The sequence below is a fragment of the Aspergillus caelatus genome (assembly GCF_009193585.1).
Source record: "Aspergillus caelatus strain CBS 763.97 unplaced genomic scaffold BDV27scaffold_416, whole genome shotgun sequence".
In the NCBI taxonomy this organism is placed as follows: domain Eukaryota; kingdom Fungi; phylum Ascomycota; class Eurotiomycetes; order Eurotiales; family Aspergillaceae; genus Aspergillus; species Aspergillus caelatus.
Window position 1 is genome coordinate 1 of NW_022475679.1, and position 19985 is coordinate 19985.

General features: G+C 46.4%; 5 protein-coding genes across 5 annotated transcripts; all 5 read right to left on the minus strand.

The window, feature by feature from the left end:
- Nucleotides 1-5158: 5158 nt before the first annotated feature.
- Nucleotides 5159-5487, minus strand: BDV27DRAFT_164293 (uncharacterized protein; the record flags this gene model as incomplete). The annotated part of the gene is made up of 2 exons (XM_032073673.1): nucleotides 5159-5290; nucleotides 5395-5487. The coding sequence occupies 2 exons, from the start codon at nucleotides 5485-5487 to the stop codon at nucleotides 5159-5161; spliced, it is 225 nt and encodes a 74-aa protein (XP_031920760.1).
- A 4548-nt stretch (nucleotides 5488-10035) lies between these two features.
- On the minus strand, nucleotides 10036-12750 carry BDV27DRAFT_138897 (uncharacterized protein). Its single transcript, XM_032069337.1, has 3 exons — nucleotides 12426-12750; nucleotides 10641-12058; nucleotides 10036-10588 (listed from the first exon to the last, which is right to left on the minus strand). The coding sequence occupies exons 1-3, from the start codon at nucleotides 12448-12450 to the stop codon at nucleotides 10343-10345; spliced, it is 1689 nt and encodes a 562-aa protein (XP_031920761.1). The 5' UTR covers nucleotides 12451-12750; the 3' UTR covers nucleotides 10036-10342.
- Nucleotides 12751-14691: 1941 nt separating this feature from the next.
- BDV27DRAFT_151126 (uncharacterized protein) lies at nucleotides 14692-16178 on the minus strand (the record flags this gene model as incomplete). The annotated part of the gene is made up of 3 exons (XM_032071327.1): nucleotides 14692-14995; nucleotides 15190-15218; nucleotides 16158-16178. The coding sequence occupies 3 exons, from the start codon at nucleotides 16176-16178 to the stop codon at nucleotides 14692-14694; spliced, it is 354 nt and encodes a 117-aa protein (XP_031920762.1).
- Nucleotides 16179-17454: 1276 nt separating this feature from the next.
- On the minus strand, nucleotides 17455-19074 carry BDV27DRAFT_151128 (60S ribosomal protein eL19; the record flags this gene model as incomplete). Its single annotated transcript, XM_032071328.1, has 4 exons — nucleotides 17455-17604; nucleotides 17733-17883; nucleotides 18015-18265; nucleotides 19054-19074. The coding sequence occupies 4 exons, from the start codon at nucleotides 19072-19074 to the stop codon at nucleotides 17455-17457; spliced, it is 573 nt and encodes a 190-aa protein (XP_031920763.1).
- Nucleotides 18955-19960, minus strand: BDV27DRAFT_81892 (uncharacterized protein). The gene is made up of 2 exons (XM_032077684.1): nucleotides 19770-19960; nucleotides 18955-19717 (listed from the first exon to the last, which is right to left on the minus strand). The coding sequence occupies exons 1-2, from the start codon at nucleotides 19827-19829 to the stop codon at nucleotides 19163-19165; spliced, it is 615 nt and encodes a 204-aa protein (XP_031920764.1). The 5' UTR covers nucleotides 19830-19960; the 3' UTR covers nucleotides 18955-19162.
- Between the last annotated feature and the right edge of the window lie 25 nt (nucleotides 19961-19985).

Here is a 19985-nt window from a genome sequence, read left to right on the forward strand (position 1 = left end):
AAAAAAAAAAAAAAAAAAACTAGAGTGGAGCCGCAAACTGGAGCTGGTTGCTAACGCGGGACGGGTTGGAAGGAGAATCACAAATGAAGAAAAACGCAACCCGGGCGAATCTGTGAAATGTTTAAGCTACCTTTCAATTTCCTATCTTGTCAAAGGGCTGACAATCAGCTCCATCCTTTTTATTTTTCGCAGTGCCACATGGAAATATCTTGGGGGAATTGGTGTCACCCGAACCGAACTGGACCGCCCAATAACATCTACGTACCGTAGCCAGGTAGATATGAGGGAAATATATAATATGATGACCGTTACAATTGATGCCAGACCAAGGCCGGATCCTTCTCTTCTCAATCTTCGTCTTGGGAACAGGTGCCTCGTGAGATGATCAGAGAGTGGTCGGTGCCCAAAATCCGGAGGGGCAATTTCAGCGGTGGACTGTGTTGGTCACCGAAAGATATGGCGGATAAAGAGGAAATGCCGATACTTGGGGGTAAAAGTCTTAATTACCAAAAGACAAAGAACTGCGCAAAGGGGTTCAAGAGAAGGGAGGCGAATTAAATAAATATATCCTTTCTTCCTTGGCTTTCACCTTATTTCTTCCCCTAAACTCTTCGTATGTCTATTCTCAGATCATCGCGTTTGGTAGAAGCAAGTGAAACCAGGAATGGAACAAACATATGGAATGGCCGCAACACCTGATTGATGATGAAAAAAAAGAGGCTTGGAATGGTTTATCCCTCTCCAAGGGCTGGTATATGAATAACCTAACTGGACAGTAGTACGGAACTTTACATACTCTAGACGTGCTTGTTGTAAACACCTAAGCCTCTCAAGTGCATTCCTTGAGACTGTTGGTGCCCATCTAACGCTGTGATCAAGCTTAATCCAGCCCATTATTGACAAGGTACCCCCTATCGTCATCTTCGATTTCCTGGTGGACTTAGATCGATGGTCAATTCTCCCAGAGTATCTAGGTGAGGAAGAATACAGACATCGCAAAAGTCTAAATCTAGGGAGATTACGAGTGTGCTGTATGCACAGTACATATCGAACTCAAAATGGAGGGAGGAGATACACTGGGGAAAAAAAAAAAAAAAAGAAGAAGAAGAAGAGGAGGAGGAAGAAAACAAAAAAAAATTTGGAGATTTGGAGAATTAGAAAACAGCACAGGTAGTCTAAGCTGGAGTCTCGCATAGAGGGATCGAGATAGCGCGAGGTATGCATGATGTGACCCAAGAAGCGCCCTCAATCATAGCCCCACACAAAAGCAGAAGACGGTGAGAAGCGATCAATGTTATGAGGTTGTCAGTTGGTCGTTGGAATCAAGGGTCATACCTTAGTTTTCCAACACCACACATGCATATGTAGTAGTACGTACCCTGTAAACTAGCTTTTTACATGGATTAAGGAGTCAGGAGGACTGCCTGATTCAAAAAGGCGGAGAACTACCCTCATTATTGTGAAACTTTAGAATAGAAAAGAAAAAGTCATTCTTATATCTTTAGAGCTCATTATTTTTGTTCTTTACCGTATTTCTTATCGGCACTTTTCCTTTATCTGGCGCGTTTCCTGGTTAGATAAATTTTTGAACATGTTGCTGAAGCTGAAGCGCAAGCGCATAATAGATCACTCAAGAAGCGTCCCTGTCAATTAGGTCCTGTTGACTTACATATGTACGCACATACCCCATAAAGTACTCCAGATGTAACCATATGTACATACATGAATAGTCCACCTCACTACTGTTTACATAGCACAACTCCACGGTCAAGATCAAAACATACAGAGTATTTGAAGCGCATCTGTTCCAATCAGCAGGAACCAACTGCTCCCCATCCATGGTGCAACCCGGTCGGGAACTGGTAAAGTTACGGGATGGTTCCTTTGGTACGCATACCTCAGGTACATACATACAGTACCCGTATCTTCCAAAGTTCATTTGGTCACGGGTACAGTCACGGGTGCTTTCCTTAATAGTAGTAAAAGGGGAAAGGCTCATGTCTGAGTCAACTACTAGTATCATGTATCCCTCGGGTTACACTCGGAAAACAGCAATGCCATAATCGCCGCCAGTAGTTACTACGTACAAATATTGCACAGAAAAAGACTGCATGTCTTCTAGAGCCTACGTATGGTGTGAAGTATATAGTAGCCCCTATCCACAGCTTCACCAGGAGTTCTTGGGGACTCTTACCCCATCCAGAGATATTATACGAGGAAACTCCCCTTGCAGTATATTCCTGTATTTTGTACAGAGTACCGAGAGATAGTAACTCCTCTGGGCAGTAATGATAATATTAGCACTATAGAGCATCGACCTGAACTGGAAAGTCCTTAGTAGATCGGGTAACTCCCATCTTTCGTTCTGTCGCGTATTTGCCCCATACAGAGCACCCTCATCCTATCAAGAGCCTGAAACTAATGTAAACAATGTTACAGGGTATTTCAACGCGGATCCCGTACTGAATGTGTATTATCCAGTCAATAATAGGTACCAGAGCCCGACCGTCATCCGTTAGTGGGGTTCAGCCCCATCTGAAGACCACTTTACTTTTGACAGAACGAGTAAACAGTCACTTAAGGACCCAAAACTTTGGCTGGGTTTTCTCGGCATCGGAAAAAAGGAGGGGCAGGATGGACGGCATGTCGTAATGGATCATCAAGTGTCCGGCGCTCCGGCTCTCCATTTTTTTGCCACTTTAGACTCATCTGTTTCTTTCTCTGTGTGGACGAATACACATACCCATGAATACTCTACAAGGGAAAAGAGATCACCTCGACCCGGGTGTATCCATATCAGACCGTGCTATGCCTTCCCACTGAAGAGATTAAATTAAACCCTACGTGGAATTCCCCTCCCAATTCAAGCATGGCCCAAACACCCAACCTGATTGAACCATGTGCTAGCTATAACCGCCACCAATTAATTCTCTCCAGGCGCCATTCCCCAAGGACCGCCAAATCCTCCTCTCTTCTCCCACCGGTTGATCCGCAATTTTAACTTTACCTAATCCCGTCTCCCTGGTACCATCCGTCGGTTGGCCGCATAAATTTCTGGATCTTCACTTAGTCGATAGACCGCCTCATCGGGTAACTACGAACCCCATCAGCCTCCACAATTCTAGCTATGACATAGCCCATACTGGCTTAGGTATGTTTCACACACTGTAGTCGATTTGGGGCGGAACAGCGTCGCACAACGACTCGCTCAACCTCGATAACCAAAGCCCCCTGACTTTAGTCAAGGTTTTGCGATGATGTGATCCACTGCCAAAGTTTTCTACGGGTGATGTGCATGCATGCTGTATGGCGCGTCGAACGGTAGTATAATGGAGCGCCGGACGTAAGGGATGGCCCCATACTGCACATCATCGTTTGTCTGAAGATTATACAGAGTGGAGGACAGTACTCCATCACCGAATATGGATATTTGAAAGGAATAGTTACACTAAAGTCACGGTTGTTGGTCTTGACAAAGTCACCGGCAATGGTTGGCTTCTGTCTAACATAGAAACTTGGCATGGAGGGAATAGAGTTTCTCCGTGGCTGGAAGCGCAAAAGGTGATAGCATGTCACGATATTATTTGAGTTGTCTGCGAGGTTTCTCCCTTTCTTCGGTTTTTCTATGGAAGCTCAACCCGCAAATTCACAAACCTTGGTAGAGCTCAGAATTAATGCAAACCCGATATACACCAATTAGAAAACGCTCATGGATACATGTATCACAGGACCCATCAGTGGCAACGAGTAGCAACCATGTAATAGGTAAAAGAATATTTGATAAAGATTAGGCATAGGATGTGTTGTTACGAAACACTGGTTACTGCAACGATTCGCACCCGATTTGTAATTTACTAGCCGAAAATCCGGATCACATAAACCATGAGCACTCTTCTTGAGATGCCATGATTATCTGCAGAGCGAGCAGACCAAGACATGGAAAGCCACTTAAGATATGGAGTAAATAAGGAGGTCCTAGACCGGCTGGTACGGCTGACCACCGTCACGAGCTTCAAGCATCCAATTGAAGTCATCTCTGACTTGCAAAATATCGGTGTACTCCGTAGACCAATTTCATGTCTCAGGGCAAATTTAGGTGGATATTCGGTGTGCACCTGTCCACCCGAACGGCCAACAGTTTGTGGATCATTGACTTAATAGAAGCAAAGTTTATCTGTCGTTGAATAGTATACCTGCCGCATAATGACTGAAACTTGTCGGTCAGCTAAATTTCTCACAGGCAATTATTGCTCGTATAACCCCAGCCCCGTGATAAACTCCGTACTTCTTTAATTGACAGCGGGATGGACCGCCCGTCTGACGAGCTCCGAGGGTCTGGTTCAGGGCAGATCTTAGTCCTACTTACTTGGGTAAGCACAGCGAGGTAGGTTACATTTCCAAAATTGGGAAGTCGAGATATTATTGGTGGTTAGTGTTGACAAAAAAGTAAGGCTGGTTAACTACCAACTAATTAACCAGCAGAGATACTGCAGATTGGGTGCCTAGCATGGCATTATCATATTGATGTAACACTCATTTCATTTTCTTTGTAGCCGTAATAGTACAGGTACCCTGGTTCTACTCTAGTCGCACTACCAACCCAAAGCAAACGTATTGCAATCGAGCACATTATACTTGTGTCCGACAACCAGAAAAAGACATGTTTAAGATATGTTGGTTAATGCTATCGAACACCTTTCGGGGATCGGATCTTCATGTGGAATAGCTCGCGATACTAATTTCCCACCCTAGCGGCTATGTGAAATCAAGCGCGCATGAATAATTGACGATTAACCAGCCAAGCTGAAACTAAAGTCTCGCTATTGAGTTACCAGTTTAACTGCAGATCTGGTTTGGTTGAATTTTTGTGTGCCATACCGACATTGTCTAGAGCCGATGGAAGCAATCAGTCCATTTTACCAAAGTTTCTTCTGTTGCCACTCCCTGTATACCGCAGTTGTATTTCGGGTGCGCTTGGGATACAGCATCAACCCTGATGACCTACCTGTGTGGATATGTTTACCGAAATTATGTACCCACAGCCACGTGGTCTGCGCGTCTGTAAAATAAGAAATCCGGAAATAGGCCGAAGAAACGTTCAGAGGAGAAATTGACTGGTAGTGTATCGACTGTTGTAGGCCTATACAACTGCGAATTTTTACTGGCGGACTGTATGATCATTAATAAGGGTGGCGACTATGAAAATGGACAGCTCCCACAGCGTAATTTGTATCAAATCAACCACCCATTTCTTGGCCACCTCCTTACGCGAACCATGATCAGACCCCATCTATCGAAGGTGGTTAGGACTTGGGCCTCCTGGTCGAGGTGAGGGGTAGTATCGTACTCCATACCAAACCATGCACATATTTCCAACCCACATTGTGTACCTACCTGATCATTTCCCATTTCCAGGAACAGATCTCCTGATCTCGCTGCCTGCATGTGCAGTGCACCCAATGCTGCGACGATCAACCTATGTCGCATTCTCGTCCCACACATTCAAAATTCAAGTATGTATGGACACGAGCAATAATTCCAAAAAAAAAAAAAAAAAAAAACCTTCTGTTGTGTCCAGTCGTAGTCGCCCATTTATATTTGAGTACAACTACTACCTTAGGCCAGTAACGCTACGCCCAGAGTGACGGAGCTGAAACAATAGGAGTTAGATGACCATACTTTTACCACGTCTTTATCTTATAAATACAACATCAATATTGAATTAAAATGCTTGACCAAGATATTTGAATTTTGATCCTTCACATGACTCGCTAGCTGTGGAGACAATCTTAGGAGTGTCTCCGCAGGTGAAGATGGGCAATAAGCCAGAGCCCAAAAAATGCCTGCGAATTGACCTCAGCGAACCTAATGAGACTATCTGAACCCTAAACTCAAAATCAAATTGAGAATAGAAAAAGACAAGGAGGAAATCAATTTGGAATGGAGTTCTCGGAAAATTCCCACGGCTACACCATGCTGTATGACCGTCTTCTCTCCATTGTTTGTTGAGGGATGAGATGTGTAACTTCGGCACCGCCACGACTACACTTTATATTTCTTCCATTATAAACGAAGGTTGGCTCTACGACTTTAATTTGTATATACCAATCATTAATTCTCTGCACACCCTTTGTTTGTGAAAAATCGCCACTGGTACAACAGCAATACTGTACTCCGTAGTACGAAGCAGGGTCTGTGTGTTATTCAACCGCCCTAAATCAGTTGATGCTTAAATTGCTCCTTGATATCTAACGCGCCCCTAACAAACTATGTTGACCCATGGACCTGGTTAATGGGCTCGGGAGGCTTTTGAGACGCTTGAGGGTCGGGAATATGACAGCTCCCGGTGGTGGCCACCGTACGACCAAAACTAACCCTTTGCGCCCAACTTATTGACCCGTTTTACTGGCGGGCACTGGGGCTTATGGATTCTATAGCCTTTAATTACTCCGTATATGGATGACGGAATATATCGCTCCATGTATTCCGCACCATATCGTTGCGATTCCACCAATGTGAGAACCGACTCAAGGCGCGCGTTCTCCATGACGGCCGTGGACCTATCACATTCCCATTGGTCTGGAACCTCAATAGCCTTTCATCGAATTTTGTTGTGGTTCTGGCTCCGAACAAAACCGGAACGGCACGAAGAAACTAACAGGGGACTTTGGTGGGGAAAGCCATGTCAGTACCTACATGATGTAGACAGATGTCCACAATTGCATATATATCTAAGTATCGTTGTTGAGCAATCGATTGATACTTGTTAGGCGGTTTATATCACATGCATTGCTATTGCTGTTACCGCCCACTTCTGTAGCCATATAGTTTGACATATACACTTATGTATGTATTTTGATCGTTTATGCATAGGATACTCCGCATTTGATGAAGGTGTAGGTATGTCAAGCTAAAATGCATGGGAAGCTTGATGGTTAACGCGATTAGAGCGGACTGTACAGAGTAGCAGTGATCAATCAGGCTTTATTTTAGCAGCCATGCAAATCGCTCAATCAGGAAATCGCGTGGGAGATTATAATGGATGAAGCACCCCAGCAATGGAAATGGCCCAAGCAGATACCTAGACAAATCGGTGCACTTTCATTCTAGTTTAGTTTGTAGTTCCATACCCTTACCGAGGAGGCGCCCAATGGTAAGAGACAATCATACGCGGAGAGATCACCACATGGACAAAGCTTCCCGTGTTGAGCGTCCACTGGCTGTCGTGTCGCAATTTGCGAGCAGGGACTAAATTCCTGAGTTTCCCTGATTGGAAGTCACATTGGTCTTGTTGTGACATAATATCGTGATGTTCATACCTTCATACTGTTTTAGGGCTTCTTCGAGAAACTCCCGACCCAATGGACTGGTCTGGAATACCGTCGACTTCAACGAAGCTATGCTCAGGGGGTCATGCATCGTATCTTCACTTATTAATAGCAACTCTCGTTGCGAATTACAAAAATGACGATACACTGCACATGGTTATATTTATCTCTTTGTTCCCTTTCGGCTTCATCATCCCAAGAGGAAGAGAAGAGTTCCTATCCTACTGCTATGCGCCACGACAGTGACTAAATTATGTCCACAATCAACATGGCTCGGCATAACATCTTCTCTAGCTATAGCCCTACGTGTAGCTGCGCCACAATGATAATCCTACAATAGCTCCTTTGCCGAACGTATGATATCACTGACACCGCCTGTACACGGGGTAAATTTTCATTGATTTATCGAGAACGGAGTTCTTATCCGAACTCCACCGACCCCATGGGCACCAATTGCATGGCTCGCACAGACATTAAAAATCCGGTGTTAGACGATCAGAGCATCACTCTATAGAGATACGAGATTGGCTGACGCCTGTCTCGGTTAGTTACTGGCGATGCTGAATTTCAGATACACAATCAGTAATTTCAAGTCTCGCTGAGAGAGGCAAGGATATTCCGCCGATGATATACCATTTCAACGCTGGGAATTAGTGCCTTTGCCGCCTGACACGATGAACAAATACTAGTAGTATTGTCACGTCTTTTCACATCAGATTTCATGACCCGTAGTGGAGGGATTGGTGGGGTAGCTCTGACGTAGCTTAGTTCTCTCCATCTCTTTCTGAACTTAACCAATGTGTTCTCCGACTCGGCCGATGCACTCGAGTGGGGTTTCTTGGTTTGACTTAGGAGAAACCAGTCAATTGTCTCTTCATAGATATCTCTGGTTAGCTCTTATCTCTTTCGAGTGGAGGAAACCCCCGCTGTTAGTGGGATAAGCACTCTAAGATCATTGTGCTTCCAGTCCAGCGGCGTTCACTCGCCTACGACTCTTACTCAGGTATTAGCAGTTCTTCCGCTGCTTAAATGGATATAGTTACTATGCAAAAAGGAGTACCCACCAGGCAGCAGATGTCTCATCAATAGGAGTCTCCTCTATCGCACGTCAACTCTGTCTGAATCAGCAAATGAGACCCCGCTTGACAAATAAGTCTTTTACTCAAGCTTCACACCTCCTAGGTGACTATGTGGGGCTAGCGAGGTAATTAGATATCTGATGGTCTGTTTCTCCAAATGGCTCAAGAAGTCAAGGTCAAGCAAAATTGACTTAACCCTCTGGTTCTGACTATGCCAAAGAAGGCCACTGGGGTTAGAAAGCCAATGAACGGCAGCATATCTCCTCTTGTTATCAAGGCGAACTGACGACAGGTTCGAACAAATACATAAAAGGGTAGATGACATAGCCAAGTATGACATGAGCCTTTGCTTCCTTGGACGCTTCCAGAATCCACATGCCGCGCCGATAGCCATAGAAAACAGAGCGTATAACTTACCAAAGCACTTGAGGCCTTGAAAATGCATACAATATGAATGTCTAGTATAGTGGGCGCTGGTGCAGTCTCTCTGAGCCTGCCAGATTGTCAACATAGGAACCATGGAGGATACTAGCATGGGATATAATAGCCTTCGGAGGTTGGACCTTGATACAAGTGTTACTATCATTCGACCTATGCTCATTGTTATGTCAATCGTAGAGCAAAGAACCATCGTAGAATAGATATCTGACCACACCGCGATAATATCTTCATTGCATGACTTTGGCAAAGAATACAGCCCGGAAACCGCTCGGCGATCCTGTCTCCATTTGAATGCGAATCCTTCACTGAGCTTTGCCTCCAACAACCCCAGCAACGGATGAGACATTAGGGAGGGCGATTCCCTTTTGTACCAGTGGTTAGGATGGAATCTAGTCAAGGTGCCAATGAGCACGAGCAAGAGAACCCTTCGAATCTAGTGGGTGATCAAGTGACAAATTTTAGAGACCCAAGGCAAGTATAGAGTGGTGTATAGTTGAAGTGGAGAGATAAGGCAACGAGAATATGTGATGTCCTAAAATGGATCACATTACCACTAGTAGCCTGGAAATCAAATATTATTGCTTGACATAATATCTCTCCTATGCATAAATAGTCTAAGTTGTCCACTTTCAGTAGTTGAGACTACCAAATCTCGCGAGAAAACGGGTGGATAGAAGCAGTTTGCCTTTCTCCGGCAGGCAGACACGAACAAACCCTATTGAACCTTTAACTTAAAAGAGAATATTAGCTCAAAGAATTACATTGAATAGCTCTATGTCTCAGCAAAACCACTATACCCCTGGCATCACGTCTCCTGTACGATGAGTTGACTCGTCCATTCGAAGAGAAGTACACGTCAAATCCGAGCGTCGAAAGCTAAACAAGATCAAAACAAATCGATCCGAGATAGATGCACCAATGACTGAGCGCCGATTTCGTAATTTTTGGAATTGTAGAGCGCCTACAGATTACTTGTAGGGTCAATGTATGTGCGTTGCTCATGATTTACGGCTCATATTTATATTATGTACATGTGAGAAAGCATGTGTATCCCTAAGCCTACTTGGTTGGAATCTTGAAATCACTGTGCTCGGGGTGTTAGAAAAATTAGCAAATACGGCTTTACCATATCCTACAATAAGGATTTGAATCAGAATTAGGGAATGTGGGCCCTACGGTCCATATAGTATAGCTGAAGTAGACCTCGTTATGCTTGTATATTTTAAGTGCATCGAGGTATTCCCATTTCGCTCTACACACATGCGTTGAATAGCACCAACGAAAAAGACAGCGCCTCAGTAGCCAGGAAGTAGGAATAGTGACTTTCTCTAGATGCACACATAACGAAAATATATAAACGATCATCAAAGCACCTATACAGCTGATCTAACGTGCCACAGAGCGTAGGATTCTAACGAATGTCGCTTAGAATGATATGTATCCAGTCTAGGGTAGCTTACTTAGTCAAAGACGACCAGAACTCGAACTATTGCATTAGGTGCCCCGCAAAAGGTGATGGAATATAGTCCATACCCCCTTGAACACTTCAAGCCGCTCCTCAGCATCGAACAAATCGTACCATTTCGTTCGCCGCAGCTGTAGCACATGCCACGGTTGTCCTGTAGCATCGATGTCGGAAGGAAAACAACTCACCCCTGAAGTTATGATGTCGATATATCGGCGGTGGACGCGCAAGTGAAGGATAGAGATATGATGGTTGATAGAGGAGAGCATATATATCTGCAACGGCTGGTCAGCATGATATTATAACTGCTGTTATGTGATTACTGACATCATCAAATGGGCTGTCTGGGTCCTTCCCAATCTGTATATATCTCATTCGCTTGTCCCAAAGACCAGGGCCTGGCTGAACAATCTTCCACTTTTCGCTGTTGCTCAGCTTCCGCGAGGATCCAGGTCGACGGGATGCTAAGAAGGGATGCTCGTACTTGGAGCGCTTGCGAGAGCTCCCATTGTCCAACACTGATTTCTCCTCACCATTGGTGAAGTTACCACTATCACCCACTGCATCATTGGGTGCACCACCCCATCGCGGCGTCGTTGTCCACCATTTTCCCTCGCCAGGTCTTACTTCTGTCATTCCTTGTCGTGCGCGCTCCTGGGCAGCTAGAAGCATGCCGCCAACCTCACGTAACAAATCACATACCTCACCAAATCCAGTACCAGGGACATCCCCCGGCGCTCGGAAACACGTTTCAGGCCGGCACTGGGCGGAAAAGACAGGTCCTTCCATGACTCCGCTTCGTGCTAGCTGTCGATCTTTAGGTGATCGAGCAGCCGCAAACGTGTGGCGAACAGGGAATAACAATGTTTGGAGGGATAGTCTCGGAGGTAGCATGGGAAGGGCAACTTGGCACCCAAAGGGCCAGGCCGCCATCTCGGTAAATGCCCTAATCGTCTCTTCGCGGATATCTTCCGGCATTTCATGACCGGCACCAATACGGCGGCCCGTGTACATTGCCACTGATTCAGGCTCACCATCCTCTTGATTAGTAACATTGTTTACCGGAGCTGCTGGGTTTGGTGGATTGTCAATGTCCATTTGTGTCTCCGATTTGTGATGGGACTCGCATGATGACGCTTTATTGTCCGTCTGCATCCTGTCTCCGGACTCGCCTTCAGTCGCCTGTTTGGGAGTTGCAGGACGTTCAAAATAGTTATCCAAGCTCGTGTCCCAGTATTGGGCCATTCGTTCTAGCCCCGTCCAAAATTTTCGCGCATGGGTCACTCGGACCCTTTGGCGTCCTTCGCGTGGGGGTAACCGTGCCACTTCTCGAAACGCATCGTCGTTTTCCAGAAGTAGCTCATCCTTCAGCACATCAAATCGCTCTTTTGGTGGATAAGGATTCCCATTTTCCAACAAGATCGGGGAACCATCTTCGGTTAACGGGGACGAATTGGGTGAAGTGTCCTCCCAAGGCAAAGGAGGAAAGAAATTTGGCCCATCCTTATGCACAATACATGAAGCAGAGAGGCCTGCTTCCACCTTCAAATTCAGTGCCTTAAATTTGTCGAGTGTGATATCTTGTGGCCTTCTGATGGATGCTAGAATATCATGTACCTGCCGCAAAGAGCCCTCCGGATCATCATCTGTGGCATCAGGAAGCTTATACGCTGGGAAGTCCACAGGCGTTGGGCCGGATGGAGCTCGTCGCTCCCTGTCAGGCTCTGAGCTCACTGAAGGGAGGCCTACCACAACAGTTAGCCCAGCAATTTGACAAATGTCAAAAATTTTGTATATGTTTGGCTATTAAGGGGAGCGCTAGGCGGATAATTGGTCTCGATGGCAGGCCCGACTAATTAGTTGAATAAGATTTCCCCCATAGCTCAGAAAGGTCGTTGGCGAGGCAGACGGCTGATAATTGTCGTTCTGATATAGAGCGACCGGGGAACCGTGGAGCATGCCAAGTTTAGAACATTAGATGCGATGACCTTCGTATACCATATAGTCCACACAGCTGCTGCGTCCGCAATTGGAGTATGTAGAATATTTGCAGTGGGCAACACAATGCACGGGGTGCAGCAAGGTGACGGTGAAAGAGGGGGGAAACCTTACCCAGCGAACTACACCATCCGAACATGATACGAGGCTTCTAACTAGAAACAAAATACTACTTTAGTTGAGGGGGGAAAAAAGATCAGTCAAGCAACAGAAGCTTGATTTGATGTTGGTTTGAAGTGAACGAGGCCGAATAATCACATCACATGCACAAGCAAGATGAGGGCTTGAGGAGGTCAGGTGCGGCGGGGGTTTGGTTAAGGATAGGGGCCAAAGGGTGGTGGGTAGTGAAAGTGTGGGCCAGAGGCAAAGTGACATAGAAGAACCAACCGTGGAATATGAGTAAGATCCAACCAAACAATGAGAATCTCGTCGTGGTAGCTTTGTTTTTCTTTTTTTTGGTTTGAGAGATAATCTAACAGGAAAAGGGACCAGAAGACATGGAGGGGGGCCAAAGTAATGGGCCGTTAATGGTTATGGCCTACTTCGGTTTGGGCGTTTTGCTAGTATGCGGGAGTGCGGATTAGTTCGTCCCTAGTGCTGGCGGGCTTCTTCGTGGGATAAGACAAGATTGGAGGTTAGACAATACTCCGTGGTTTACTACTGGTGATTTATTAATAACGTGGCCCCTGGCATTGCTGATTTTATCGCAATCCGTTGGCCACGCCAGATACGTACATACAATGTTAGGACTTGGAGAACAACCCCTGGGACAGTGATCATATATTAGAAAAAGACCAAAAAAGGGCGACCACGACGTGTTATGTTACTTGGACTATATGGTGCCAAGTACGTAAGTGATATGCAGCCCTCCATCCAAGGTAACCTTTGGGGACAACTTCTCCACCACGATTGTTATATGGCTTCCAATGGTGGCTGATAACCGGACAAATCAGGTGGAGTTTTTAAGAGATATTAAGTTGATCCCTGCCCTAAAATTTCGACAGGCCGATGGAAGAATGTGTCAAGACTGTTACTGACAGAGAAGCTGATTCTGTGCTCTGTTTGTCTCCGATCAATGGGAAATCTTAATGGTAGGGACTTGAAACCCACCGTTCTTGAGGTGGAGGGCAAAATAATCAGTTTTTCCTTTTTTTTTTTTTTTTTTTTTTATGCGATGGAAGGTCAAGCGATCGGCAAGTTTCGGACCGAGAGAAAGAGATACTTAGTTAGTTAACTACTAAGTTAGTAGAATGAAATCTGAGTCAGCAGAATCGCAAAGTACACAGTATGCAGTGTGCAGTGTGCAGTGTGCAGGGTTTCACATGACATCACCTGAAAAGTCGTGATGAGTCTAGTCTACAAAGGGCCTAGTTAATCCATGGACCCCACTCTTTTCCCAACTTCGCAGCCTGCGAGGTCTGCGACTGCAAATGCAAATGCAAATGCAATTCAATTCATTCAAATGAACTTCTCGTCTCCCTTCACTTCTTTTCTACTGGTTCGATTGCCGGTCGTAATCTCGGGTCACACATTAATTAACCTTCCGCCGGGGATGGTTTTGACGCTGACACTGACCATCCACCTTTCTTACCTCAGAAAGATCCCCCATGTTTCTTCACTAATCCATCCTTCAATGTTTTGTTTTGCGAAATCGGGGGCTGGGGGCTTAAAATTCCCCTCCCATGCAAATGAGACTAACGGCGCCCAGGTCCAATGTCACAGACCCCCTCTGTGAAAGGGATTGGATGTTCTGGATGGAAAGTGTTTCATCCTTTCCTCCGATGCGAGTCAACAGCCATTCATCCCCTGCGTAAGCTTCACAGAATAATGTTTTCCAGGTCTCTCTTTTATTGAATGTTATGTTATGGTCGGTCCGTGTTTGGCTACAAACGCCCTGTTAACCTCGAGTTTCATTTGAAAATTGTTCTCTCTTCTTTTCTTTTTCCTGTCTTTTTTTTTTGTTTCTCTCTCCTCGCTCGGGCTTGATTGTATTTTGTTCTCTCTTTTTTTTTCCCGTACTTCTCGAATCTATATTGGTGTGTGGTTGACATCCCACCTTAGCACCCCCTCTCTAGATCACTAGAGACTGCTTCACCATCCTATCCTGAAACGGGAGAATTCCGCACGAGTGAACGCCTCTGACACCTATTGTCATGGCTTGTTTTCTGCATTTTGTAGAGAGAGAAACATACTGAGAAGAATCTAACATGCTTGCATCTGTCTTTCCCTATTCATAGTCCTGGGTCTTCATGTTACACGTTCCTTTCGGTCAATCTTCTCACCATCATACGCGCTTTCCTGACAGAACTCATTCCTTACCTGTTCTCCTGTATTATTCGACGCACTACACCGAGCCTTTCCTGCTCTAGCAGAACGGTTGTCACGTCCATCTAGCCTGCGGGCTTGAAGACATGTCAATGTCCAGTCCTTCCATTATCTTCCACCAGGGCTTACGATGTACTAAAGTCCCGCGAAGATCCGCGGCGGCTGTGTCGCCTTCCATCGATCTCTCAATCTCGACTTCTTTCCTAATAACAACAACTTCGACCGACAGACCAATCTTAACTACAGATCCATCACCAGCCGTTGAGACATCCCAATTGAATGACCCTACTACGTTAAGCACAACACAAGTAACGGCATCGGAATCGAGTATAGAAACGCCTAGCACGATACCAACGCATCTACCACCTGTCAGCTCTTTCATCATCACCACTACAGTTAGTGGTCCATCCCCTTCAATTACCGAGGGTATTACAAAGACATATAGTCTACTGTCACCCTATGGCTCTGGTTATTCAACGCTAGAGCCAGTCGCGTCAAGCCTATCTAGCAATTTCTCAGGTTCAAGCTCCACAGAGGCTGTCCTAACGCGTACCTCCCGTACAAGAGGGCCTTCAACGGCGGCTACCTCAACGGTAACGGGAGATATCCTTCCTAAAAGTAACTCGGATCATGGAAATTCACATTCATCTCCAGACGATGGCTCACGTGCCTCGCTCCGAACTCTACTTGGCAGCGTACTCGGTGCGGTGGGCTTCATTGCAGCTGTATTCCTGATCTGCTTACTCTTATTCAGACACAGGCGGAGGAGATCGGGCGGAGGCCGGTACTTTGGAGGAAACGAAAAGCTTCTAAGGGCCGACCGGCAATCGGCAGATTCGTCGACTGGCTTACAGCACGGTTACGTTTCTGGAGGGTCTATGCGCTCGCAATACAAATATGCACCAGAAGCTCAGATGAGCGCATATTACCAGGATGATAGTGATCGAGCATCAGCGTGCTATTCGGATCCTTTTTCAGATACCGCAGAGTTACACGGAGGATTGCGAAACGGCATGCCTGGAATAGAGGATACTACTCAGACCCTATTCATGGACCAAAATTATGATCAACCGCCGGTTATTCCACGGGCAAATCGACCACTTCGAACAGTTTCCGATAGCCTTTTACCAACTGTCCATGCGAGGCAAAGACGGTCCGAATTACCCTTGAGCTCAGAGCACGGATCTATTTATAGCAGTGATCGTAGCTTGGGCAGCACCCTCATTCTTCCTGGGCGAAGTAGTCTAGGCAGCAGCTTGCAGAGATTCAGCTACCAGGTCTCGGTGGGAGAGCTTGAACCATGCGGTGCAAACGAGCTGGTGACTAAAATCAGCCCCCGCAGTACACGGAGTGACCCATTTGATTTGGAAGTTCCAGCGAAGGCGGTACATCCACTTGGTTCAGCGACGCAGTTAAGGCCCCAGCTGTAGCCTTTGATGTCATAGCCCAGGTGGTCATCGCTAAGGTCTTCCTAAAGAAGCATCAGCAGTGAAGCAGTGGGGTGTCTCTGCGGTAATATACGATATATGTGACACGAGCCATGAACTTCTCTTAGGTAGGCATTGAGAGATACATGGGATGGCTGCATTTGTATTTTTCTTTGATATGATTCGCAGTATATTGTACTTTTAACTTTTCTTCCACCTCAGCCCTAAACTGGGCAAGCGATAACCATGTACGATACTCCATGATGTAACATTAAAATTGTTGAATGTTGCCAGTTTCTGATATATATTTATTGACTATGACTTCATCGGTGTGCTGGTTGGTTAAACATAGGTCCACGCTAGTTTACCAAAAAAAAAAAAAAAAAAAGCCTTTCAGGTTTTACAAAGAGACAACCTCCAATAAGGTTTAAGAGGGTACTGCGTTAAGCATATTATTTCCTTTGAATGTGGGTTTATGTGAACTAATATTGCTCCCTCCTTTCTTTCGTACGTAGGGGCCGCAGCGACGAGTTCCAAAAATATATCTTTGTTAAAACTCAAATGATCACTACTTCCATAAATAACAGAACGAACAAAGGGGCTTCTTGGAAAGGGAGAATCACCTAAATTTCAGAGTACAGTTAATAGTTTGCTATTGATGCCGGGCAGACGACTATAGACAGAACGGGATGAAAAGAGGGGCAAGAATATTTGCAGTGATATACCCACCGTTATGTCTATATTCGTATTTCCCACCCGACTCCGAGGGTCTAGACCTACAGCCGCATGGTAGTTAATGTGCTTTGTGGAGATTCCATGGTTGAGTGTAGACGTGCGCCCACGCGGACGGTGTATCTACATGTACATCCAATAGCCTCATGCTGAACACAATTCAAATTTACATGACCTAACCCTCGAGTGAGATTCAGTAAAACGTTACGACATTAGGAGATAATATAGATGCGGTAGAGAACAGCCTGGTTTGGGGAGGTCAAGAGAGAGGGTGGTTGAAGGAGTTTGAGCATCCGGGCGTTTTGGGAGGATTGAAGAGCAGTTGAAGTAGAATGCAGATGAAAAATCGGAGTATTCGTATCACACAAAGCGCCATGCCATTGTTTTTGCTTTAATCAAATGGTATTTTTCATTCTTTTCCCTGGTTCTCTTTTCAGACGGCCCATGGAAGAAAAGAGATGCATTCATTTCCTTCTGTTTCCCCAAGCCCCCATTCCAGGTTCACCCTTGTACCAAAAACCGTCCCGGATGAATCAAAGCCATTGAGAGAAAACAGATATGGTCGACCTAGACTTTTCCTGTAGGCTGACCGAGACTCTTGATTTCTCCTCCCAGTTCAACCTCCGCACCGCCAAAACACGTTGTCAACGGAAGAGAATTTACTCCTGGGCCTCGCCGACCAGAGCATTGCGCTTGGCCTCGAGACGCTCTTGACGCCTCTCACGGAGAGCCTTGTTCTTGGCACGCTTGGCATCCATCTCCTCCTTGAGGACACGCTCACGGTGACGCTCAGCCTTGGCCTTTTGGATCTATTGGAAAATATGTCAGTATTCCGGTCGCCGCATCAAGTGTGTGGGAGTCCTGATGATATCGAGGGCTCGCGCATGAGCCCACCGAGAAACGGTGATTGACAAGGGCGGATTGGGCGGAAACTTACGTGCTCAACGAGAGCGCGCTTGTGCTTGAAGGTGTTACCCTTGCTCAGGTGGTAGAGCTCGTGGTAAAGGTGCTTGTCGATCTTGCCAGCAGCACGGTAGCGGACGAGGAGGCGACGGAGAACACGCATGCGGCGCATCCAGAGAATCTGGCTATATTACACGATAACCCATCAGTCAAACAAATTCCACCGCGGTATGACCCATCACGATATTGATCCATTGGTCGAAGACCAGCCAACAGTCATTCCTCGTGTCCAAGGGAAAATAAGATAACTGCATACCTGGGCATACGGGCCTCCTTGGTACCCTTACGCTTACCCAGACCGCGGTTTCTGCCGATTCTGCGGGCGGCGTTGAGCTCACGGGCACGGACGCGGGAGTGCATGGTAACGGGCTTGCGGATGATGAGGCCATCGCTGACGAGCTTACGGATGGTCTGGCGGGAGTTGGCGTTGGAGATCTCATTCATCTCATTGGGGTCGAGCCAAATCTTGCGCTTGCCGCAGCCCACCACGGAGGCGGCGAGGCGCTTCTGGGTGCGAAGGTTGACCCTGTGGATGAAAAACCGTCGGTCAGCATGAAGCCAAAATCCATCGAACAAATTTGTTTCCAAAGGAGTAGTCCCAGAGGGGCCGTATCGGGGTCGTAGTCAGGGCATAAAGACCACCGAAGAACAGTAATTCCCCAGCAAAGTCACGATATCACGATTTGGAGATGGACTCACATCTTGATGTCGGCGTATCGACGGTCGTTGGCGGATGATGTTCGTTGCACTCGTCGACGGGTGAGAATCCAGAAGTGAGGAGTTTGAAGATACGCCGGCTGATTAGCTCAGCAACTGTGCTCCTAAGCGAGAGTGATCCACCTTAGGGCTTGTGCCCCAGATCTTTTAAGCAGCCCCCCTCTTCCGTCATTGCAATGAACGTAGGTTGGATGGACGTGCCTCCAGATGTCCTTTCTGAGATATTAACCTATCGTAGTATTGTTCTCCCCAACTCCTCGACAGCACGCCCTTATCGTAATTTACTGGAAGGCAACTGACTGACTTTGGGATGTTCGTGGGGATTTCACCAATGGCGACCACGTGACCATACGCAGGGTGGAGGTTGACCGCCCGATAAGGACCGTCCGTCTATCAGTCTCTATCTACACTACTCTATCTACTACTATATCTACGTACTGTATGTACCTAGCTACTGTACATCCACACCATAGGAGGAGAAAGAAGAAAATCATGCATTGGTCACATCGTCATCGTCGTCATATCTACTCACCTATCTTCACTTCTTTTTGGTTTTTGTTTCCCTTTCTCATATAGACAACTATAGCCAAACCAGTCATCCTCCCGACAGACGACAACAGCAACTACATACAAATCGGGGTATAGATCTAGTTCATACAGCGTTGCAGAATAGAACTACCATAACAATCAATCATCCACGGGACCTCCCTCCAAATCCACCTTTCCGATACTCCACAACTCTTTCTCATCCTCCACTTCGTCGTTGGAGAGACCCAGGCCTCCTTGGCCACCCTCAGCTTCCTTGCGTTCCCGAGATTGGCTAGCCAGACGTAGCGCAATTCGTTTGAAGTAGTCCGACATACTTCGTTTAGGTCCTGGGGCAAGCTCGGCCCCGGGCCCAGTCATATACTTATCAAATACGGCACTCTCTGACTCCACGACTGAGAAGATGGCCAAGAAGGCAGCCTCGGCCGCCAATTTCACGGGGATAACCATGTCGCGAACGCTGGCGAAGATTGGTGGCGCAAGCAGAGCCAGATGGGGCCGAGTCAACTCTGGATGAAGACGGCTGACCGTCCGCATAACAACCAGCGCCAAACGACGCGTGTCGGAGGGTGCTCCTGGCTGAATGCACGGTGCCAAAGCTTCGAAAATAGCCTTGTTATTCTCAAAATTGCGATGCTCATCTTCGATCAACAGGTATTTTCCAGCGGCCAGAACACTGTTGTCGGCAATGAAGTTCTTTCGAGTGTTAGCGTCTTTTTTGGTGTGCTGGAATCGCATATTAACTCACATCTTTATTTGTCACGCCCTGACAAATAACCGAGATTGTTTCGACAGCGAAATTCTCCATCAAGGATGATGGAGAGTCAACAAGCAAGGCGTTGAGCCCCAAAATTGATGCATGCGTAGGGTGTGTCGTAAGCACACGGTTCCTTGCAATTCCGTTAGCTCCAGTGCCTTACAAGATCATCCAAAAAAAAAGGTTATCTATCGTGGGTCAAAAACA